Source organism: Melanostigma gelatinosum (genome assembly GCF_949748355.1).
Source record: "Melanostigma gelatinosum genome assembly, chromosome: 14".
NCBI lineage: Eukaryota > Metazoa > Chordata > Actinopteri > Perciformes > Zoarcidae > Melanostigma > Melanostigma gelatinosum.
In genome coordinates, this window is record NC_136647.1 from 2,221,420 (window position 1) to 2,245,512 (window position 24,093).

The 24,093-nt window shown below is 42.2% G+C and overlaps 2 protein-coding genes across 3 annotated transcripts in view; one reads left to right on the forward strand and one right to left on the reverse strand.

Annotated features, from left to right (window-relative positions):
• Positions 1-596: 596 nt before the first annotated feature.
• Positions 597-1,822, forward strand: tlcd5b (TLC domain containing 5b; the record flags this gene model as incomplete). The annotated part of the gene is made up of 2 exons (XM_079283290.1): positions 597-786; positions 1,314-1,822. The coding sequence occupies 2 exons, from the start codon at positions 597-599 to the stop codon at positions 1,820-1,822; spliced, it is 699 nt and encodes a 232-aa protein (XP_079139416.1).
• Positions 1,823-2,424: 602 nt separating this feature from the next.
• arhgef12b (Rho guanine nucleotide exchange factor (GEF) 12b) overlaps positions 2,425-24,093 on the reverse strand; it is a 30,475-nt gene continuing 8,806 nt past the window's right edge. The window contains exons 3-38 of one of the 2 annotated variants that reach the window (XM_079283976.1): positions 22,787-22,885; positions 22,422-22,471; positions 21,004-21,061; positions 20,185-20,378; positions 19,207-19,284; positions 18,850-18,975; positions 18,392-18,511; positions 17,667-17,792; positions 17,333-17,431; positions 17,056-17,166; positions 15,931-16,029; positions 15,787-15,829; positions 15,396-15,501; positions 15,123-15,260; positions 14,968-15,000; positions 14,554-14,668; positions 14,370-14,475; positions 13,521-13,766; positions 12,382-12,532; positions 11,741-11,907; positions 11,509-11,655; positions 10,996-11,081; positions 9,826-9,951; positions 8,580-8,694; positions 8,368-8,468; positions 8,075-8,152; positions 7,850-7,925; positions 7,391-7,558; positions 7,115-7,202; positions 6,951-7,034; positions 6,765-6,859; positions 6,005-6,292; positions 5,688-5,891; positions 4,870-5,069; positions 4,573-4,645; positions 2,425-4,476 (exon numbers count right to left, since the gene is read on the reverse strand). In XM_079283976.1, coding sequence (XP_079140102.1) covers positions 4,463-4,476; positions 4,573-4,645; positions 4,870-5,069; positions 5,688-5,891; positions 6,005-6,292; positions 6,765-6,859; positions 6,951-7,034; positions 7,115-7,202; positions 7,391-7,558; positions 7,850-7,925; positions 8,075-8,152; positions 8,368-8,468; positions 8,580-8,694; positions 9,826-9,951; positions 10,996-11,081; positions 11,509-11,655; positions 11,741-11,907; positions 12,382-12,532; positions 13,521-13,766; positions 14,370-14,475; positions 14,554-14,668; positions 14,968-15,000; positions 15,123-15,260; positions 15,396-15,501; positions 15,787-15,829; positions 15,931-16,029; positions 17,056-17,166; positions 17,333-17,431; positions 17,667-17,792; positions 18,392-18,511; positions 18,850-18,975; positions 19,207-19,284; positions 20,185-20,378; positions 21,004-21,061; positions 22,422-22,471; positions 22,787-22,885 — 4,208 coding nt within the window. In that variant the 3' untranslated portion in view covers positions 2,425-4,462. Of the gene's footprint in view, positions 4,477-4,572; positions 4,646-4,869; positions 5,070-5,687; positions 5,892-6,004; positions 6,293-6,764; positions 6,860-6,950; positions 7,035-7,114; positions 7,203-7,390; positions 7,559-7,849; positions 7,926-8,074; positions 8,153-8,367; positions 8,469-8,579; positions 8,695-9,825; positions 9,952-10,995; positions 11,082-11,508; positions 11,656-11,740; positions 11,911-12,381; positions 12,533-13,520; positions 13,767-14,369; positions 14,476-14,553; positions 14,669-14,967; positions 15,001-15,122; positions 15,261-15,395; positions 15,502-15,786; positions 15,830-15,930; positions 16,030-17,055; positions 17,167-17,332; positions 17,432-17,666; positions 17,793-18,391; positions 18,512-18,849; positions 18,976-19,206; positions 19,285-20,184; positions 20,379-21,003; positions 21,062-22,421; positions 22,472-22,786; positions 22,886-24,093 lie in introns of both variants that reach the window. The other variant, XM_079283975.1, reaches the window with a different exon arrangement.

A 24,093-nucleotide genomic window follows, 5' to 3' on the forward strand; every position in this document is an offset into this window, starting at 1 on the left:
ATCCAGGGGGGATAAAGGACCCACTCACCGTCGAACCACACAGCACACGTTCACTCCTGTCATCCCGACAGAGGGAAAAAATGTGTCCGTTTGAAATGTGCCGAGAGCTTTCTGGCACTTTGGTTTGAGTCTGTATGTCTTAAATGGAACATAAACAGTGATGGAGGCCGAGGCTGCGGACGAGAGCCGGAGTCGTTTCCTTCATGTTTTCTGAATATTTGTGAGAGGACGACGAGTTTCGGTAAGAGACGCTGTGAGAGGGTCACACCTGACCCACATTTGGGTAAATTAAGCTCTAATGTTCACATTTACATATTAATGTTGCGACTAAAATCATATTTATTACAGGGTATCACTTTACTTTTTCTGGATGTTTGCATTTAAAAGCAGCATATACTTAACCTGTGCTTTCACGCCTTTAATTCCAAGAAAATAGGTTTTAAAATCATGGTTTCCATGCATTTATAACAGATGGCTTGTTGAAAAAAAGGATTCCCAAATGTGCACTGAAAAAGTGAGTTTTTGAATGATATAAATGCCTTTTCAAAACATATTCAAATTGAACACACACGACTGCTCGTCCCATACAGATGGCCATGCCAGTGCTGGAGGTGATCTGCAGCCTGATTGGCTGGTTCTGTCTCTACCTGTTGTTCTGCTGTACCTCCGCTCAGCGGGGGCCCGAGTGGAGCTGCCGGCTGGTCACTTTGTCCCACGGGGTCGTCATCGTGCTGCTGACGGCCTACGTCCTCTTCGTCGACGGACCCTGGCCCTTCACACACGCAGGTCAGTGCTGTTGAGAGTGCATACGCATCAAATGAAAAACAGAAAAAGTGTTCAGTAACCTGAAATACATGACATAAAAAACAGTCTACAAAGTGCTGTGAAAGTGTTATAAATAAAGATTGGTTCTCTTATTACAGACCTGGTGTCCTCTGAGGTTCGAGCAACACATACATTTAAATATTAAATAAAAAAATTCTGTTTTGATTGAGCAGTGGCGGCTGGTCAATAGAGGGCGCCGCCCCACCTTGAGCCACAACAAATAAAATAAAATAAATAATAATAATAATAATAATAAACTGTACAAATTGTCAATATTTGTGTTTTTGAAATATGGAATCACCCAGTAATATGTGTAAAATATGATATCGGCGGTAAATATATGCTTTTCCTGCACGTGCTCTCCGCGCGTGCACGTCTCATATTCCTCGATTCCGGTGTGCACGTCTCATACTAATGAACGCTCATTTCAAGTACCTGAATACATTACATTTTAAATAACATTCAACCCTCTTGCCTGACCCCTCCAGGTACTGAAAACACGGAGCTCCAGACCTTCGCCCTGGCCGTCTGCCTCGGCTACTTCTTCTTCGATCTGGGCTGGTGCGTGCGCCACCACACCGAGGGTCCCGTCATGATGGCCCACCACGCCGCCAGCATCGTGGGCATCCTGCTGGCTCTGCTCATGGGGGTGTCGGGCTGCGAGACCTGCGGCGTCATCTTGGGCAGCGAGATCACCAACCCGCTGCTGCAGACCCGCTGGTTCCTGCGGCGGCTGGGCCTCTACGACGGCCTGCTGGGCGACGCCGTGGACCTGCTCTTCATCTCGATGTTCGCCACCGTGCGCGTGGGAGTCGGCACGGTCATGTTGTACTGCGAGCTCACGTCCCCCAGGACCACGCTGGTAATGAAGCTGGGCGGCGTGGCCATGTACGGACTGGCCTGGGTGTTCATGGTGGACATAGCCAGGTTTGGCTACAAGAAAAGTAGGGCCAAGTACAAAAGGTGGCGGGAAAAGCCCCAGCTCAAAGAAAGTTAAACTATATTATGAACATCTTGCATTTGATCTGGATCTGATTTATCTACGAAGACTAGTAACCCAACGTATAGAGACTGGTACCAGTAGGTGGCGCTATGACTATGATTCAAAGTTACATCAGTTTATTTGCGGACTTCGCCGAGCCGCTGCGTCTCCGCCCTTCAACGAATTCTTACAATCTTCCCAACGAAGCATCATCAACATCTTTAGGCTTTTCTGAGAACACTGAATGTTGGTGTCAAGATACATTTAGGACTTTTCAAGACATTTTTATCACCAAAATCTAATTTTATGTCTTTAACGATCATACCGGCAAAAGTATGAAAGTATGATGAAGTACTTGTTAAAAGGACTTTTTTGTGGACACTTGACCGTGCAGACACCTCGTAAAGGAACTGATGTTTACTGTGACATTCAGAGTTGATTGTTCCTTTAATGCGATTAATAAAATGACGTCATCATCCAACCCCAACATGAGACCAACTAAAAATGAAATGACACCTTTTCTCTCCCTTCAGATCAGCTTTAAATCTCTTCGCTAAAAGGAGATATTTTGTTCTCAACAAACTTGTTAATAACAGGGTTAATAGCAATGTAATAAAGACATTACATTTTTAATAGAACAGATTAATGCTGGATGGATACTTTACCCTCTTTTTAAGTAGTTTGTGTGAAAAATGTACGTGATGGCATGGTGTTAAAAAAGAACAAAAACGACACACAAAACCTTTTGATCTTCAGAATTGTACATTATATTCCTTTACATGGAAAACGGCCCATAACAATATGTTTTTGTCTATATTTTCTTTTTAGGGTTTTTTATTTTTCTTATTCATGTTTTTCGACCAAAAATCAAAACCGTAATGTCGTCCGTGCCGTCTTGGTGGCCAGTGAATATTTGAGTCTTTTCGGTCCAACCATTAAAGTGAAGTGCAGAGGTTTGACGGGTGAATCTTTGTACCTAAAAGAGGATCACAGGCTGAAGAGCGTTTACAGAAAAATTTGTTCCAAAAAAATACTTCAGGGGAATCAAAATTAAAGCAGTTTTAGTGTTTGATGACAATCAAAAGAAAAAGTCTCGGAGACGAACTAAGAATAAATTCTACAATATAGTTAAATCCAATAAATTCACATGTGCACAGACTGTGAGGAGCTTTCAGTGTCTATTACATGTGCTCCAGGAGAAACACCAACAGTGACACAGTAATTGTTGTTTATAGCTGCAGGTTTCTGCAGTTCTACCAATTGAGGACTTCAGCAAAATTAGATTTTGGTAAAGATTACAGTGTGTTTTCTATCTGCATGCATGATAAAACAGACAGGAAATGAAGGAGTAAATACTTTCTTTCTGCTCTCGATCTGCATGGAGCCAAACAACGTGGATTATTTAAAACACAAACATGTCGAGGAGTTTCTGTTTCTGGTTTGTTTACAGCTCGTTATGAACCGGCAGTGATCTGGATCTATGTTTGATATGTTATGCACCATTCAAGTGCTCTTGGGAATTTAAAATCTGGGAATCAAATGCTATTTGTTCAGGCATTCAAACCAAGAGGACAACCAGCCAACAAACAAAAAAGATTTGTGACCAGTCCCCAAATAAATGATGTTCAGTGTATCAGCATGGACAATAAATGAGATGTTATGAGCACAAGCCTCTCATAACTATTTTGTAAATCAGGGGTCGCTTAGCTTAGCACAAAGACTGGAAGTAGAGGGAAACAGCTAGCCTGTTAAAGTTACACCTACAAACACCTCCAAAGCTCTCGATTGAGAATAACATGTACAGAAAGATACAACCCAGTTACATGCTTGAACAATCGTATGGGTTTCCATCCACCATCCATGAGCTAAAGTTCCTGCACCAAACTTGGAAACTTCAAGATTCTTGAAAGTCATTGTTGGTAAAAAAACCAACCAAAAAACAGCTATTACCAGCTATCAAATCCCCTTAAAAGCAACTCTTCAGTTTGTGTTCGGGTGAAAGAAACATGATATGACATGTTCATCACTGAACTTTAGAGGTGGTAGGTTGCTGTTGTTCTTTTTCCACATAGACCAGCTCCAGTTTTATGCTAAGCTAGGATAAAGACTTCCACAGACATTTGGGGATGGAGTGAATGTTGCAGAATTTAAAAACATAATCAGTGTAGTGAGAGGGCATTTTGGCATGAAACGGTTGCTCTTCAAGGCTTTCACAATCTAAGTAAATCTATATTTAAGCACGTTCATCTATGTGGCGTGTTGGACTGAATATGTACAGTAGAGGTTGTCTCCTTGTGTCTCATTGCAGACGTTTACATCAAGCTTACAGCAGTGAGTCCAGAACGAGATCCTCAGAGAATCATTCACGTCTCTTAATCTGTGCTGTTCATCCGTGTGACTTCACACATGCTTTTAGTCGTTTCATATCTCCAGTGTTTTAAGATAATTTAGGCAGTTGATCAATAATATATAATATAAAAAAAGAGTCTCTCCTCTTTATCGTGAAACATTCCTAACAATGATGATAACTTCTTCCACTGACACATTCCTGAAGTTCTCCATTTTTGGGGCGACATCAGCGTTAAATCGCCAAAGATTTCGTCCAGAAGAAAGTGATCGTGTGGCACGAAACCCGGGAGAGAAGGAAGTCCGTCGTCACTGAATCCCATCTGAAAATATCAGAAGCAAAAGTGTCGTGAGATTCACTGTGAATGTACAAAAAGATGGATGTGAAGAGGATGAAAAACCAATGAGTGCAAACACACCATTGTTGTCATCGGAGTCAGTAGCTGTGTCACTGTGCGTCTGTCGCAGCTCGTTGTACTTCAGCTCCACTTCCTGGAAACACATCATCACAACGAAACAACGGAAACGAGGCAAAATGTTCAGACAATGAGAGGGAAAAAGCAGAGAGACTCCGCACATCCCTCGGGATGTCTGCTGTGAACACATCTCTGCTGCTTTGGGTCTCTCAATCAAAACAAGAACAACAGACAGTCTCTGCTGACATTGTAAAAGTAGCACGGGATCACGGGAGGTGCTGTCAGGAGCACGCTCGCTACCTTCAGATACTGCAGGTCGGCCTGTAGGAGGCGCAGGTGGGTCATAAGCTGCCGGCTGAGGTTGGGGCCGTCGCCCCCTGCCTGCGAGGAGGAGGACAGCAGTTTCCTCATGTCGATCCCCACGTCGCCTCCGACTCCCCCATCGTCATCGGTGCTGCTCTCCTCGGAGCCACCGCCGAAATCCAGAACCACGAAACCACCTGGGTGGAGAAGCAGAGCGAGTGGAAACATATGTTGATTAGAAACAAAACTGTGGAAAGGAAAGGGTATCACTTTGAGGCGAAGATTTAGATTGGTACCAAGCTCTCATATCTGTCGGGCAACAGCTGGTTAGCTTAGCTTAGCACAAAGACTTGAAACAGGAGGAAACAGCTAGCCTGGCTCCGTCTCCGACCAGCCTCTAAAACTTCATCTGACCGACGGCCCTTGAACACATCATGTGCGACGAACGCTTCCATCAGAAAAAGCAGCCGAAACGAAGTTTAAAAACATTGTATTCTACATGTCTCATTTAAAATCTCGCCCCAAATAAACCGTTAGCTTGAACCAGATCCTGTAAAGAACATTAATTCTGAGCTCCTCAGTGCAACTATGAAGCCATGATTAATTACTCCAACAGTCACGTAAACAAAATGACTCAAAGAAGTACAACATGTATGGCACGGTAACTGTGTTATACTGCACAAAAGACATGCTTTGAGTCCTCTCTTCCAGCCATGATTGTTCTGTTTCCATAGAGACCAACACAGAAAGTGAAAAGGCGTAACTCCAGATTTGTGGAAACTATTCCTTTCGTCCTTCAGTATAAACTCACTCACCGTTGCCTTCAGGCGTCTCAGGCAGCTCTGAGAGTCCTGCAGGGAGCTGAGGGTCGTCTTTCTGTGCACTTGCAGACGCTCGGCTCTCTGAGGGCCCCTCGGGGCTCCCGGGCAGCTGACACCCGGGGGCCACAATCTCCTCTTTCTCCTCCTCTGCCTCTCTGCTTATCATGTGGCTGAAAAGAGCCTGCTTCAGCATCGCCACTAGGACACACAAACAAAGTGCATATCACCTCCTAATCCTTTACTCTCCACTGGAGTTAAGTTGTATGCGTTGTTATTTGGGTGAACTGACCCTTTACTGTGTTGTAACTTACATGTCCTGAGAGCCTCTTCGCCTTTAGAGGAGGCTGTGCCGAATGCGTCGTGCTCTTGGTTTTCATCGGCGATGACCAGACGCGACGCTTCCTGCAGGAACGGCAGTCCGTCTGCCAGCTGCCCGTCCAGGAAGGCCTCCAGCTCTGCTTCGTCCACCTCTTCTTCATCGTCCTCCCCGTCCTCCCGTCTGTCTGCCGCGACCAGCTCCTCTTCCTCGTTCTCTTCTGATTTCATGCCGTCGAACGGGTTCAGACCCGGTGGCGCTCGAATGTCTGGAGAAGAGGCGGCTGTAAGAAGTATTAAATAGTTTAAGCGGTATGTTCAAATTAAAACAGTCTGGAGAGCAAACTGATGGAGATAAAGTCAGTGTTGATGTTGAACCTCTTGATGAAAATATTTAAGTTATTATATTCATTCATTTTTTATCAAATGTTTCATATTTATTCAATAAGTTGTATATTTAGTGTACAACCAGATAGTTTGTTTGTTTGTATTTGTAAGAAAATAGTAAAACAATTACTTATTAAAATACAATAAAATGAAATGAGATAAAAATGAGAAAGAGATATAGTTTAGAATGATATAAACCAGAGGCAGGCAGGAAATCATCATAGTTTTGAAGCTGGAAGCAGAAAGTAACGGGCATTTGCGCTTGATAAATTACTTAAAAGATGATCAAATTGATGTCAAGAAACTTTTCTGACAATCTGACGAATTGATTAAAGTAGAGAAACGTGAATTGAACGACTGCTGCCGTACCTGAAGAATGGATGCTTCCACCTGTTGTGCCGTTGGGCTCTTTGCTCGCTTTAGGCATCTCACGTTTGATGATCTCCAAAGCGTCGCGCTCAGCTCTGAAACACAGTCACATCAGAAAGACATCTTTCAAAACAGTCAAACACCAAAAGAATCGGCGGGTGAAGCGGCCGCAGGTCGTGGACTCACTGGGACCGAGCCGGAGCTGTGCCGTCTCTGTCGTGAGGCTCGGCCTTCATGGCGTCAGCACACTGTGTGATCAGACGCTGCCACCTGGATGAGCGGAGGGCGACAGCGGGATGAGATTCGGGAAGCAGACGAGCCGGCGTTTGTGTTTGTGGTGCGACACTTACGCTCTCTGATCGGACACCGTCTGAGCCATCAGCTCGTAGATCTGAGCCCCGTTCTCCGACATGGACAGCACGAAGAAAGACTTGTTGTCTGCAGAGGACAGAGAGTGCAAACACGGATCACATGACGTACGTATCACTAAATATGCACCGTGTACACAGGAGTTAATCAACGCAAAGTAAGAAAGACAGTAAGAAAGGATTGTATAGAAAGTACATCTTTGAGGACTTGGATCACGGAACCGGAAAGATCCAGAACGTCACAGTCGTGGTTCTTACCAGTCGCCACCGGACGGACCAGGACCGTGTTGAGCTTGATGACGGGGCTGAAGATGTGCTTGGTGTCGGCGGCGGTGGCCGGATTCTTGCCGTGAAACTTGAGGACGAGGCGCTCGTCCTGTTTCTGCAGTAGAACCAGGATGTCCTCCAGGAGGATTGTGTACAGCTCTGAAAGGACGACACCGGTGTGTGTATAAATACATTAAGAGTACTGCTGTACATACTGTAACATACTGACAAAGGTGTTAGTCGTATTTTTGTTTTAATGTCACTGTGTCACAAACTTAATCTGAACATCCTCCTCTTTCTTCAAACTGGTGAAAAAGCTAGACTTGTTTTAATGTTATTCTCATATACAGGTGTGTGTGTGTGTGTGTGTGTGTGTGTGTGTGTGTGTGTGTGTGTGTGTGTGTGTGTGTGTGTGTGTGTGTGTGTGTGTGTGTGTGTGTGTGTGTGTACCAATTGTCTTGTCTTTATTAACTTTCCAGGACAGAGGTCCCTCATGCACCATCTTCCTCTTGGTCAGGTCCAGATTCTGCAGGACAGGAATCGACTCTCAACGAAAAACAAATACAACAAACAGCTTCCTCAACAACCTCATGACAAGATATCTCGGTCCTAAATGAGGGGAGGACGTTCACGTTGAGCTCATAAGTCCAGAGAATCAGTGGTCTAGTTTCTTACCCTCAGCTCCAGGATCATGGGGTTTTCATTCTGTTTGAGAGACGAGAGGTCTAATCTTCTCTGATAGTCCTCGAGCCTCTGTTGAGAAACAACACAACCCGTTCAGCGCTTTTCAAACCCCGTGTTCACGTGTCAATACCGCGTGAACCCTAACTGATCATCTCCCACATAACATACTGTTTTAGAAGTCTAAAACCATTTGAGATTTACAAACAGACACTAAAAACACTTGACCGAAAAGGCCAACAGCTATCAGACAGACAGATACATAAAAAGGATTCTAGTGTTTGGACCTGTTTGTTCTCGGCCTCTTTGACAGCCTGGTTGACGTTGTTGAGGATCTTTTTGCAACATTCGGCAGCTTTCTTCACCTTCAGCCTCTCCTCAGCATCTCCTGCGTGGAGATAAACAAACACAACCAGCAGCTGCTTAACGTACCACAGAAACTCCTCCACCAGCATCAGGAGCTACAGAGGCCTGCGCTCACACCTGTGCACTTTGCTACCTGTGTACTTGGCGATGTTGTCCAGTAGGAGCGGGTACTTGGTGACTCTCTGCATTTCTACAGGAATGATGTCTTTAAGCTGCAGCCTGCGACACAGACGGTTGCTCTCAGCCTCCTGGAAGAAAGACAATTTATCTTCTGCATGAAAAACTGTGTTTCCTGTATTTACCTGCATGAATAACTGTGTTTCCTGTGTTTACCTGCATGAATAACTGTGTTTCCTGTATTTACCTGCATGAATAACTGTGTTTCCTGTGTTTACCTGCATGAATAACTGTTTCCTGTATTTACCTGCATGAATAACTGTTTCCTGTGTTTACCTGCATGAATAACTGTGTTTCCTGTATTTACCTGCATGAATAACTGTGTTTCCTGTGTTTACCTGCATGAATAACTGTGTTTCCTGTATTTACCTGCATGAATAACTGTGTTTCCTGTATTTACCTGCATGAATAACTGTGTTTCCTGTATTTACCTGCATGAATAACTGTGTTTCCTGTATTTACCTGCATGAATAACTGTGTTTCCTGTGTTTACCTGCATGAATAACTGTGTTTCCTGTATTTACCTGCATGAATAACTGTGTTTCCTGTGTTTACCTGCATGAATAACTGTGTTTCCTGTATTTACCTGCATGAATAACTGTGTTTCCTGTGTTTACCTGCATGAATAACTGTATTTCCTGTGTTTACCTGCATGAATAACTGTGTTTCCTGTGTTTACCTGCATGAATAACTGTGTTTCCTGTATTTACCTGCATGAATAACTGTTTCCTGTATTTACCTGCATGAATAACTGTGTTTCCTGTGTTTACCTGCATGAATAACTGTGTTTCCTGTATTTACCTGCATGAATAACTGTGTTTCCTGTGTTTACCTGCATGAATAACTGTATTTCCTGTGTTTACCTGCATGAATAACTGTGTTTCCTGTGTTTACCTGCATGAATAACTGTGTTTCCTGTGTTTACCTGCATGAATAACTGTGTTTCCTGTATTTACCTGCATGAATAACTGTTTCCTGTGTTTACCTGCATGAATAACTGTGTTTCCTGTATTTACCTGCATGAATAACTGTGTTTCCTGTATTTACCTGCATGAATAACTGTGTTTCCTGTATTTACCTGCATGAATAACTGTGTTTCCTGTGTTTACCTGCATGAATAACTGTGTTTCCTGTATTTACCTGCATGAATAACTGTGTTTTCTGTGTTTACCTGCATGAATAACTGTGTTTCCTGTATTTACCTGCATGAATAAGGTGAACCGCTGGTCTTTCTTCTGCCGGCTCTTGATGAGCTCCAGTGCAGACGGCTGGTTGCTGCAGAACGTTCCCACTGCTCGTTTTATCTTCTCCTCTTCCTCCCCGCTGAACTGGAATCAACACATAAACACAGTCAATCCCAGTGAATGTACTGTTCATTTCCAAATGCTGTCCGGAAACTTTAAATGTCTTTGAACTGCAGAGAAAACCAGGTACCTTCTTTAATTTGCTTTATTATATTATGCGGTGTGTACTTATTTCATTAGATATGTTTTTTGTTTCTACTTATTCGTTTCCTTTATCATCTGGCCTCAGAAAATAGGTGAAAATTAGCCTGTTAGGTATTTTTTCTGTTGATAAATGAGCATCACTACGGAGGCCCTGAGGGGCCAGTGGAAGATAAAGTCTCATTGAAATAGTTTTCGCTCCTGTTTATCACTTAAGAACAATTGGGAACTTTTTGTTTTTCTCAGTCACTATATTTTTGGCAGGTGACATTTTTTCTGTTTTCGTCAGGATCTTTGTTTATGATTCTTGTTGTAATAATCATTTTGGCCACAAGAGGCAGAAGTGCACCACTACTCCATGTTCTAAATGTGACTAAAAGCATTTACCGGTAGCTTTTCTTCCAAGTGAGCTTTGATTTCCCCTTGCACTCGAAACACAAGGTGCACATATTGTGTGTGAGCAAGTTTTGTAAATTAAATCTCACCTGGAAGAAAACTTTTAGTCCTGTTGAGAACATTTAGTGGTTCACTTCAACCTCGAGCAAACATGTGAATTACAAAAACTAACAATTACAAAATGATCCGAGCAAAACCTTTTCTCACCTGTTCTTCAGTCTTAAACACAGGAGAGATCACCAGAATATATTTCCTCCTCACTTGTATCTCAGAGTTTCCGTAATTGTCCGTGTCAAATTAACAAATACAACAAAGATAAAATAAAACATTATAGTACGACTGTTGATGCAAACTTCAAACTCCCTCTATGTTTCCCTTTTGTCTTGATGAATTCTGGATAAAGTACATTTCCTGTCTGTAAACCTTTGACAAAGCATTTCGTTCTAAACAGCAGTGCCTGATGAATCCTATTGTTATTGACTTGTAGTCCTCTTAATCTGCCTCCTGCATGCATTGAATATCCGGTCTTACCCACGACAGCAGATCATCTGCGATCTGACCGATCACCGACGTCTCGCTCCTCTTCCTGATTGCTGTCATTTGCTCCGTCACAGAAACTGTGAAGCAAAGTTATAAAATACAAACATTCAGCTTCTTCTTCTTCATAATTCAGATGATTGCTCTTCATGTTTTCCTCTGCTTACGTTTGAAAATCTTTTCTTACCACTAAAAATATTTATTCATTGACAACAATATATCAAATAACATTTGAAATAATCTGAACAAAATAAGTGTAATATTCGGTTACGCATCACAGACATAATTTTGCCATGTACACAATATAATATATTTTTATGAATTGAGCCTAATCCTGCTACATTTGGCCCTTCAGTCAAAGCTGTGACAGGATCCGGCTTTCATTTAAATTGACCCCTGATAATATTCTTCAGGGTGGCAGCTTCAACAGGCAGCTAAAAGTCAAAAGATGTTTGACATTTATCGGGTTGCAAATACATATTTAGCGAATGGAATCTGTGAGGCTACCATGCAGCTGGATGATCTCCTCCAGGTTACTGAAGATGTGCTTGAGGTCCTCGGGGGGGAGGACGCCGTGCCTGTTCAGCCGCTGGTAGAAAACACAGTCCAACACCTTCAGCATCCGCAGGTGAGCCCGCTCCGTGTAGAACAGCTCTGAGAGGTGGACCACACGTGTAAGACACGCTGTGTATTTCCGTATCTTATCATTTTTCCACGTCCAATCCGTTGGACGACTCACCGTTGATGACTTCCTGCCGTTTGATCTCCAGCGGCGTTAAGCTCGCCAGGACGCCTCGACTGACCAGACTCTGCCAGTTCACAGGGTTTTCTTCACACTCCATCTCACCCGCCTGGTCGTCTTCGCTCTGGACGTCGGCCGAACTCACCGGACACTGCAGCTCCATCCTGCTGTCGGTCAGAGGACAGAGGGAGAGCGGCTCGTCTTTATTTATTACACCAAACAGTCCAAATGAGTGGAAGAATAATCATCACATATATGCTTTATCATAACTTAATTTGACAAAATCCATGCCGCATTTTCTCCTTCTGTGACAACATTTAAGGTAGAGCTGAAATGATTCATTAATCTGCAACTACTTCCATAATCGATTCATTATTTGAGTCATTTTTCAAGCAAGAATTCGGTCTGGTTCCAGCTTCTTTGATTTGACTCATGTGACCGGAAGATGAACATCTTTAGAATATAGACTGTTGACAAAACAAGCGACGTGAAGACACCATCTTGTGTCTGGACAAAGTAGTAAAATAAATATTTCCACTGGTCTGAAAGAAGACATGGAAGCAAAATAACCAAAACATCTCAAAATTGACCAGCATGAAGAAAACAATCTTGAGAGAAAATCCAAATCCTGTAAATACCTGAAAGCCTCCTGATCTTCCTCCTGTAGCTGCTGCAGGTTGGTGGGGCTGAAGTCAAACTGAATGCTGGTCGGACTGGAGACGGCGTCCTGGTGGTCTCCAGGCTGCAGACCCTCACCCAGTCTGGGCTGGACGCAGAACGGAGACACATCTGTGAAGAGGAGAGTCATGTCTAAATAATGCTCCATGAAAAAATGTCCAATCTCCATTTTAGTCTTTGGTTCACTCTTAAAAGAACCTTTGAAATTCAAATAAATGACTGACTGAACAAACAGAGAACATTCTTATTCTAGTGGCACCAAAACTAATGGCATTCATGATTTGTCCTTTGATATTGCTGTAGTGCCGCCAGGAGGCAACCTCTGGGTCTGAAAAGTGAAGTCAAAGCTTCATGTGTTAAAGCTGCATTCTCTCTAGTGTCCACCAGGGGGCGACTCCTCTGGTTGTATAGAGGTCTATAGAAAATGACTCTACTTCTCTCTTGATTTATTACCTCAGTAAACATTGTAAACATGAGTTCATGGTCTCAATCTCTAGTTTGAAGTCTTCTTCAATACAGCATGATATTCATTTAGTACATTATGGTCCATTTAGAGTCACACAGACCATAAAGCAGGGGATGCTTTAGGGCGGGGCTACACGCTGATTGACAGGTCACCAGAGACGTATACGGTGTCTCTACGTCACTCCTCCTCATTCCAGATATGCTCACTTGCATTTCAAAAAAACCAAATGGCGACGGCCAAAATCCAAGATGGTGACGGTTAAAATGCCGAATTCAAGATTTCATAACTTCAGTCTACAAACTAACGAGTGAGTTCACGGTGACTACGTCCACTTCTTATATACAGTCTATGAGTACAGCTAAGAATAGATGTCCTAACAATGTGATAGTCTCCTAATATAATACTTAAATATATAATAGTATTGCCAAGCACAACATTTACAGTTTACTTCTAGACATGCAACCTGTGACGGAGGAGTCACAACCAAAAATATTCCCAATAATATCAGTCGTTACTTATTTGGTTAAATGCTTTTGCGCGGATTCATTTAGGGTTAAAATGCATTGAACATAAAATGAATCTTGTCCTGTGAATCCCTAAATGGGTTGAGGAAGAGACGCAGGTATCTCTTACTGGAGTCTGAGTCTTGTCCGCTGGTATCTGAGGCCTGACCGGTGGGCGAGCTGTGTGTGGGGGAGGTGCTGCTGCTGCCGGTGGAAGGCAACGACTGTGTGCCGGCGTCCGATCCCTCGCTGAGCTGGTTCCCACGGAGCCGTCCCGAACTCGAGGCAGAGGAGTCGGGCTGCTCGGGGATGCCGACGGCTGGATGAGAGAGCTGCTTCGGTGAACGCTGCTTGTTCAGCTCCACGGCTTTCCCGACTGAAAAAACATTCTCAGTAGATTTACAAACACTGATAACATCGACATATGTATACACTCAGATTCACACAAATACACTCTGTATGTATAGAAGTATTTTTACAGCAGTTGAAACAGTAAAGTCAGAAGTCAAAGGAATAATTCACTCACAAAACGACCATTTGTATATCAATAAACTCACCCCGTGTCACCTTGAATTCTTTTTTTTCCACAGGTATTTGTATTATTGGAGGTACAAATACAATATCCAAAAGTAATCAAAATCTCCATGTTACATATATTGCAGAAAAACAAACGACAGAACAGAAAACCGCCTTAAGGGGTATCGGAAAATGAAAATAAGAATACTATATCTCAGACTCCTCTTCCCACAGGACGTCCACTGATCAACAGCGATGAAGCCTCAAAGGAAAAAGCCTCAGACAATGAAACAGAAAAACAATACGATCAATTTCAATGAATACTGACAAGTTCAGCATAGTTCACCCCAAAAACAGCAAAAAACAACGTTCTCTTCAAGGATTCAAGGAAACTCTTGAAGAGTTACTGACATACAAATGGTGGTTTTGTGGGTGAAGTCTTCCTTTAAAGTGTTCTTCTCACCTGAAGTGGAGTCCACTCTGCTCAGACGCCGAGGCGGGCCGAGGATGTTGGGAAACCGAGGCTTTCTCACCTTCTCCTCTCCGTCCTTCTCAGGCTTGATGCTCTTCTGCTCGTTGAAAACAACAGTGATTACGTGCGGGCATTAAAATAATATTTCTGCTGGTTTCTGAAGAAGAGGACGAACCTTAATCTTGGGCAGGAAATTGATGCGCGCTCGTTTGTGCTCGAGGCCTCGAGGCTCCTTCATTTTCACCCCGAGGTGCTTCATATAGGTGAGAATCACATACTGCATTGTTTGGCTGCAAGAAAGTCAAGAAAAAAGTGATTAACTGTGTGGCAATATTTACAAATCTGTAGCGGTTCAACGGAAGAATTCTTTACCATACAAGTACATTTTAAAAATCCTAATACTTAAAATACTTTAGCTCGTGAGACTCAAGCTGCTGTCGTCTTTTGAGGTTTTTCCATGTAATTTGGTGTAAATTAGATAAAAAACAAGCACTGTGAAGACCCTTTAATCCACATTCATTTCAATAATTATGCATTCGACCATTGAAGATGCATTGAAGCTGATGGATGAGAAACTCCCTCCTCTTACCACTTCTCCTCTTCTCCGGGATGTGACGTGACCCTGCAACCGGCAGCTCAGGGTTAGCACACAATAATACAAGGAGTTGAATATACTGCGTGTGTGTGTGTGTGTGTGTGTGTGTGTGTGTGTGCGTGCGTGTGTGTGTGCGTGCGTGCACTCACAAGATATCATCGATCTTGGAGAGGATGTGTTCAGCACAGGAGCATTCCTTCTCCAGGCCCTGGGGGTCTTTTCCTCCCTCCGAGTCCAGCTTGGACAGCTCATCTTCGGCCAGAGTCAGACCCATGCTGCGCTTCTGTCTGCACAATCACATGAATAACAAACATACAGATATGATTTGCTTCTTACCCCTAACCTGTGACAGGATAGGTTCATTGTTGTCCAATTGGTAACAATGTATTCCACTTGAGTGTTTTCTTTTGTGTGAGTGTTACCTGAAGTCCTCCAGGTTCCTGTGCAGGTCTGGCAGCAGTGTGTCCTGTAACGTCTGGGTGTACTGTTTACAGAGCTCCTCTGGGATCAACTCCAGCCTCCGCTTCTCTGCGCAGAGACACCAAGAAATATTGGAACTACTTGACAGACTCCCAGAGAGTCGGCAGAGATATCTTGATCTGAAACACAGCGACTGTATCTTGACTTTTTCTTTGTCATTGCTGTTGAGTTCTGTGTTCAGTTAAAGCTGATCAAAGACTCTGTTTTTAAACATTTGCGATCCGTGGCCTAATAATAGTTATTTTAAATGATCAAATACAATATTTTTATGGCTTTTCAAATCAGTTCTTTGAAGAACTCTGTTATATATTTGCGTGTCTTTCCATCCCTTACCCAATTCAGCTGACACGGCCTCTGGCACTGGCACTTTAAGATTCTGGGAAGGACAACCAAAGTTAAATGAGCAAAGATACAAAATATTCAATAAGCTAGAAACTTGTTGTGAGAGAACAGACACTGAACAAGAAAAGAACTCACAGCTGTTCGATCCATAAAGAGCGAGTGGAACTCGATGAAGAAGCGTCGGCTTTCTTTGGAGCTGCTCTGCTTGTGCACGTCAGCGTAGAGATAACAGAGCTAACGGAGGGAAAAGGACAGAAACAGCTCCATAACACTGTCAATGTGCAGTTCTTCATCTCATTTAGAATATTAGTTCAAGATTATTGTCAGTCTTTACCGCCCCAAAACAATACCAATGTGAATGATCTCACCAGAAAGTCAAGCTTTTATCAGAACAGTGAAGGCATTCCACAGGTATCGATCCTCGGCACACTTTCGTTCATATTAAATAGTATTTGAACACAGCTTTTTATGTCGTCATACAAATACTCCAATACACCGTTGTGTATGTCAAAGTCTGTGCTGCAAAGCACTTTTATAATCGATTCCACTTTTTACACACTAAACTCTCCGACTTTATATTTTTAAACTTTATCTAAAGTGCAATGCTGCCAATATTTAATATTTTTCTTATTCTGACAATGAATTGATGCTGCTGACAAACAAAGAAAATCCCTTTGGTGTTTTGTCGATTTGATGTTAACTTCCTAATATATGTCATCCGTGCAGGACTCTGTTTAGCCGTAGACCTTTAGACACATTAAGTGACATGTTCTTTGATCGCCACTCTAGTTTATTTTGAGCCAGTTACACATATACACATTGCTACTGCTGTGAATACTCGCCAAATGTGTATTAATATGCAGATTAAAAAAGTCCCAACAAATGAATGATTGCGCTTCTTTTGTATTTGTAACCTTTTTTCGGAGGTTTACATCAGTAGAAAAGAATGGACGTCAGGGTTGAGTGTGTTGTCGGATGATTTGTAGTTTCTTCATGGAATTTGTTGACAATAAAATATGCAATATCACCAGTATTATCCTTTAAAAACATGCAACGTTTGCACAACTTTGGTACACTGGAACAACGAAACAATTCCTTGTCTTCCTGTTAAAGAAGTACGAAAACAATCAGTGTAGTATAAGAATGTGATATTTGGGAATTTTGCTATTAGTATAAACCCACAAAATCAGTAACAGTCAGATTAACAGCACATGTATTATTATACCTTAGTGTGTGTTGTGTGCGTGTTTGCATATGTACCAAAGGTGCCGGGTCAAACTGCGAGACAACATGATGGAGGAAGGCTGCGAGGTGAGCCGGCCGAGACTTCAGCACGTCTATACTCTGGAAACAGCTGCACAGTCCATTGATCTGACAGGGAGAGAAACAGGGATCAATACCACAGACTCCTGAAAGTCCACATCAGCAGTCTGAATTACATGAAAATGTGGAACATGCTAATTGTTTCACATTTAATGTTGATATCGATGACGCAACTTATTTTCCAGCAGTGGGTTAGCGACATTTCTTTAGATACCTGTTCTTGCTGAGAGTCAAAGTAGTCGTCTTCTGCTCCGATGATCTGGAGGTTGAGGAGGTAGGGAGGGCTACCCACAATGCACTGGGCACTGGAGTCCTGAGTGATATATTGGCGTGGTTATATGGACTGATGGACAAACTCACACACTTATGTAAAAAAGGTTAGTTAGTTGAAAGTCTGGTGCGTCGGCTGTGGCCTCAGTCTTTTGCCAATCAAGTGCAAATTTAAGGCACCTTTTAAAGGATTCAATAGTTTTAACATTTAGCGTTAATTAGCTCGTTAACTCTCAGCTGATAGTGAGTGTCTCTGTGTACATGTGTGAGTGTATTACAGTATCAGTGGTGTCCTCAGAGTCGGGCGATGGGCAGAAGTTGAGGCCGTCCCGCCGGCTGACGTCCGGGCTTTGACAGGGCGTCTCTCTTTTGCCAGGACCCTCTGTGAGGGGGCTGCTGTGCATCTAATACACACACACACACACACACACACACACACACACAGAACAACACAACACTTAAGCCAAATTGATTGTTTAGTCTGGCGCTGAATGCTGGGAGTCGGACCATTTCATTCCTATTTGAAGACGTTTTGACAAAGAAGCAGGAAGTTATTACAAAGAAGTCAATGTAAGCAGTATTTTCAAAGAAGCTTCCTGTTGTACTTGATTATATTAATACTAACGACGTTCCCTGTTGGTCACAAGCAGCACCTGATCTTATGGTGAACAAGTCTTAAAAACTCCATAAACACAAAATACCTCCAGTATGAAACTGATATCACAATAAATCATGTTGAGAGCTGTTTCAGAAATGAAGCATCTCCCGAAGGTTTCCAGCTCGTATCTTCATTATTTCTATGATTAATTGATTGTAAACTGTCAGAAAATAGTTCCCATTTTCAAATAGCTCGCTTTGTCTGTCGAACAGTCCAAAACCAAAAGATATTAAATCTACAATAATATGAAACAGAGAAAAATAAGATGGCAACCTGTGAATGTTTGGCATTTTTTGCTTGAAAAATGACTTCTGGGTAATGTGGTTCATCTGTTTTTATACGCACAGAGTCGTTGTTGGTCGAGGGCCCGTCGTTGCTGCTGGCGCCCTGTGAGGACGCGGTCTGTTCCCTCTGAAGAGGGCCGACGTCCCCGTCCTCAGCTTCACCAGTCCTGGACGCTTCGTCCTGAAACATGCAAATAATAATATCAGTTCACCATCTTATCAGTTACCGGTAACACAGACCCTGTAGACTAAAGAGGCTCCAGTGACAGCGGTGGAAAGACCAAAGTAAATGCACTTTACTGGAGTACAAATGTAAGGTACCTGTAATTTACGAATAAAATATTTGGTGTCTAAATTATATAGATTTTATCTTAAATTAAAATGATTAAAAGACAGAAGAAAAACGACTGATTCCAAACTTTTGAATGTTTGAATGTAAGAATAACAATATCATTTCTGTCCTTATTTTTGGTTCAGAGAAAGGTGAAAGTGTTGATGTCGAGGGATTTAGTTTTCTACCTGTGATGCTGAGGCTGCTGCTGCTTTGCTGAGCTGCTCCTGCAGCAGTGAAATGTGCTTCTTGGCCTCCTGCACCTCCTTCAGTAGTTTGGGCCGAGGGTTTCTGCTGCACTCCTCCTCCTTTGTCTGAACACAAAGAAATCCCAGAGTGTAGTCGACATCAGCCACACATGAAAAACACAGATAATGTGTCAAATATAAAGATCTTTGATGATTTCTTGACTTGTGTGTGGAAACATGATACAAGGCAGACAAACCACTCAGCATATTCAGGAGTTAAAATACCGTTTATATCATTTCCGTCACAATCACTGTGTCTCAGCAAGTGCACACAATCTCATTGCATCATACACACACCTGTAGCTCCTGTTGCTCCTTGGTCAGCATCGTTTGCAGGATGTCGGCCGTCTGGCTGTGCGTGGTTTTGTTCTCGTCCTAGAAGAGAAAATAAAAAGAACACAATGAGCCAAAACAGTCAGAGACACAGTGAACAATACAGTGGACCTCAAGCTCCTTTCAATCACATTTGTATGTTTCAGGTATAACGATGTAACAAACGGAACAGAGAGAAGTGAAACTCATCAGACTGAAAGTGAAAAACAAAATAAGGGGACGTGGACATTCATATATAAATACAGGATATGATTTAGTACTTTCTAAATGTCTTCAAATTCAAGTGTTAAACTAAATGAGAGAGAAATAAGAGAAAGACGCTATTTCCCCATTCAGTTCTAATACTTGAATTCAAAACTAATTATTTACAGGTTTTTCACATTTTATAAAACCAAAGTTTGTAGTTTGACACATTCAGTGTTACAAAGAATGGACTGAAATACCGGCACCAGCCAGTCAAGGTTCATGGTTATGGAGAACTAAAGGTGCCATTACAATTAATGAATTAATGACTGAAAAAAAGAGATGAAATAAGATGTGCAGATTAGTCCACCATGCATGACATCAGTAGCTTATCACAGTTTAAAGTTACATAATGACGCCAGCACGCAGCCAAGAGTATATATATATATATATATATACACACACACACACACACACACACACACACACACACACACACACACACACACACACACACACACACACACACACACACACACACACACACACACACACACACACACACACACAGTTTTCTGGTTTTAAGAAAGCTTAAATTGATTTTAACAACTAAATCAGGCGTCTGTTTCTCATGTAACTAAGAAAACTTAACATCCGATCTCATCAAGAATTCTTGAGGTTGTTGCATTTATCTCGACCCGTTAGTAAGAACTAAATGCAGCGTGATGAAGTGTCCCCGTCCTTTAAGAGCTTCCCTACCCCATCAGGCGGAGAGGAGGTGATGTGCTCCTGGAGGCTGTGCAGTGCAGGTGAGTGGGGCGTTGAGAGAGAAGAAGGTGGGCGGACCTCTGCTCCTTCCTCCTTCTCTTCCTCCTCGTCGTCCTCCTCCTCCAGGGGCATGTGAGGAAGCCCCGGAGGCCTCCCCAGCACCGTCAGCGCTACATAGGAACCCGCTGCCAGAGAGGAGTCATGGGAAAGGAATGCAGAGAGGGTGAGGAGAGAGAAAGGGAAATGCTGACACATGTATAAAAAAGTAGCCAAGTCACTGTGAAGATCTGTTCAGTTAAAACCAGCTGAGAGAAAGAGAAACATTTCACCACTTCACAAGGAGCTAAATAATGCTGATGCATTATGTCATGAATTACAGCTGTGCACACAAGCGGATCACAATGAGATCTCATGTGTTTATTTCCACGAGGAGTGAAGGTCTTAATATCTGAGACTCGTTTGAGAGTTTTACGTTTTGGGGGGAATGTTTGTCGAAGCACATCGCAGTCAGCACAAACGGCTCCAGTAACGAAATGTAATGTTTAAAACACCTCCAGAAATAGAAGGGTGTGCCACGGCCATCACGCCGAAACTGAAAACACAGTTTTAGTCACCTTATATTCTGAGTAATAAATATACTCTACAGTTATACGTCAGCATGACTGAATTGGTCATCTGAAGACAATAATTGGTTGCCAATGTGTGCAGAATGATCGGTAACTACTGGAAGACGTATTGCTGACTCGGTAACGTTACATTCTTAATGTTCCGTCATGATTGTGATGTCAAACTGAAGAAGTGCAGACTTACATTTTATCAGCTTCACAACCTCTATGTGGTTTGAATGTGTGACCAAGGTCCCGTTAACCTGTCACAAAACACAAAAGAACATTGGGAGGGAACAGTTGACCATGACGTATTGATATTTTGAATATTTGGTATTGTCAACAATCCCATAAAAAGACCAAAACCAACAATGTGTTAGTCGTTCCTCAATAAATAAAAAACATTAATCATTTCCTAAAACAGCTGGCAACTGTATTTTTGATCAATATTACTCAAACAGGAGTAAATCGTCCATTTGTTGGAGAGTATATATGCACTCGTAAGTATTTACAGCAGCAGAATGGTTTGAGATCAACTCAAATAAACTACAGTGTGTAAGAAAGAAAGAAAGAAGGAAAATAAATAAAGTAAGTAAGGGAGTAAGTAAGGGAGTAAGTGAGTAAGGGAGTAAGGGAGTAAGTGAGTAAGTAAGGGAGTAAGGGAGTAAGTGAGTAAGTAAGGGAGTAAGGGAGTAAGGGAGTAAGTGAGTAAGTAAGGGAGTAAGTGAGTAAGTGAGTAAGTAAGGGAGTAAGGGAGTAAGTGAGTAAGTAAGGGAGTAAGGGAGTAAGGGAGTAAGTGAGGGAGTAAGGGAGTAAGGGAGTAAGTGAGTAAGTAAGGGAGTAAGGGAGTAAGTGAGTAAGTAAGGGAGTAAGTAAGTGAGTAAGTGAGTAAGTAAGGGAGTAAGGGAGTAAGTGAGTAAGTAAGGGAGTAAGGGAGTAAGGGAGTAAGTGAGGGAGTAAGGGAGTAAGGGAGTAAGTGAGTAAGTAAGGGAGTAAGGGAGTAAGTAAGGGAGTAAGTAAGGGAGTAAGGGAGTAAGTAAGGGAGTAAGTGAGTAAGTAAGGGAGTAAGTGAGTAAGTAAGGGAGTAAGTAAGGGAGTAAGTGAGTAAGTAAGGGAGTAAGTAAGGGAGTAAGTCAGTAAGTAAGTCAGTAAGTAAGGGAGTAAGTAAGGGAGTAAGTAAGGGAGTAAGTGAGTAAGTAAGGGAGTAAGTGAGTAAGTAAGGGAGTAAGGGAGTAAGTGAGTAAGTAAGGGAGTAAGGGAGTAAGTAAGGGAGTAAGTGAGTAAGTAAGGGAGTAAGTAAGGGAGTAAGTGAGTAAGTAAGGGAGTAAGTCAGTAAGTAAGTGAGTAAGTAAGGGAGTAAGTGAGTAAGTAAGGGAGTAAGTAAGGGAGTAAGTGAGTAAGTAAGGGAGTAAGTCAGTAAGTAAGTGAGTAAGTAAGGGAGTAAGTGAGTAAGTAAGGGAGTAAGTAAGGGAGTAAGTGAGGGAGTAAGTGAGTAAGTAAGGGAGTAAGTAAGGGAGTAAGTGAGGGAGTAAGTGAGTAAGTAAGGGAGTAAGTAAGGGAGTAAGTGAGGGAGTAAGTGAGTAAGTAAGGGAGTAAGTAAATAAGCCAGAAAACAAATCTCACCTTAATGATCCTGTCTCCGGTCTGAACACCGGCTCGCATTGCAGCTCCATCTAAAATACAAAAGACAGAACAGAGTCACAGAAGTGTGTTGTAGTCATGTGTATGTTTGTAGTCCTCTTGCTATTCTTGTGAGGACCAATTCCAGTTTCGAACCATCGTAGTGAGGACATTTCTGCAGTGTGAGGCAGGTCCTAAGTTTAAGGTTCGACTTAGGTTTAAGTTGGGTTTTGAGCTCAGCCTTGCATTGTGTCATGGAGGGTCCTCATAAGTGTAGAAAGACAAACCTATGAGTGTTTATTTGTGCGTGTGTGTGTGTGTGTGTGTGTGCATGTGTGTGCGTGTGTGTGTGTGAGAGAGAGCTTTACCTTCCTTTACCAGCTGCACAAACACTGGGTTGTCTCCACTTACAGTCAGCCCAAAGCCATTTTCATCTCTCTGGATTATCACACAGCGCTGCACAAGACCTGTCACACACACACACACACACACACACACACACACACACACACACACACACGCACCATTACATAACATGCTACAGCGAGATAAGCTAAAACAAATTGTGGATGTGACACAGATGATCCAGCTTCAGGTTTGATGTGTGCGACAAATCCAGAGACCGAAACAGAAAAGGTTTGTAAAAAGAAGCGTCTCTGTTGACAACTGAATCTGGACTCACCAGCATGAGATGTTTTCATGTCTATTCGATATCCTTTTCATGGTCATGTAATGATAATACTTTATTTAGGATAACACCTTTTGTATAAGTTTTAGTATAAATGTTAAAACACCGTTGATATGAAGAATTTACATGAAAAAACTTGCATAAAAATATATGAAATACTCAAATAAGATAATATGTCTAAATGATGCAAACAAATGCAATATTGCAGTAAAACTGGGCAGAATAAATGAATTGTGATGAATTCTTTTTTTTTTTTATCTGGTCGCCAAAATAGTCAGAGGAAACAATTTTTTGGAAATTGACTTCTCAGGTTTCTCCTCATTCTGACAGAAATAGTGCCTATAATAATCCCTGTTATGGAATAAATGGGGAAAAAAAGTGTCCTGTGGAGTTTTCTTGTTAACAAAGTTGAGGGCTAAAAACATTTTGAGTGGATTTCCTTCCTCTTAAAACCGTTCTACATTTTTCTTCTTCTTCACTGCCTCTGTCGTCGCACCATTACTCTATGCACGTTACCGCCACCAGCTGTCCATCACTGGAAAACTGATTTGTATCTATTTCTATCTATTCAACCACCCTTTGTTCTGTTGTTTTGACCATTTGGGAAGTCCCATGACCACATGCACGGCTAATAATACCCGTTTGAATCTGCCATCTGTCCTCCTGAGCCAGTGAAACCAGCCTCTTTATTTGTAAATGCTCTCGTATTCTTTCACTTTCAGTGGAAGAAACTTCCATCAGGGATGCTCTTCCTGTTTCCACTGAGGAAGTGTAGTGACTCACTATCTGCCTGGGTTCTATTTTCTTTGAATTATCAATTAGCATTTTGTCTGTAAAATGTTTTAATCGTGAACAAAAATGGCAACCACATTGTCAAAAAGGTGGTGACATATTCAAATTGCCTGTTTTGTCTGAGCAACAAACCAAAACCCCAAAATATTTTGTGTACCGTCATATTTAACAAAATAAAAGCAGCAACTCTTCACG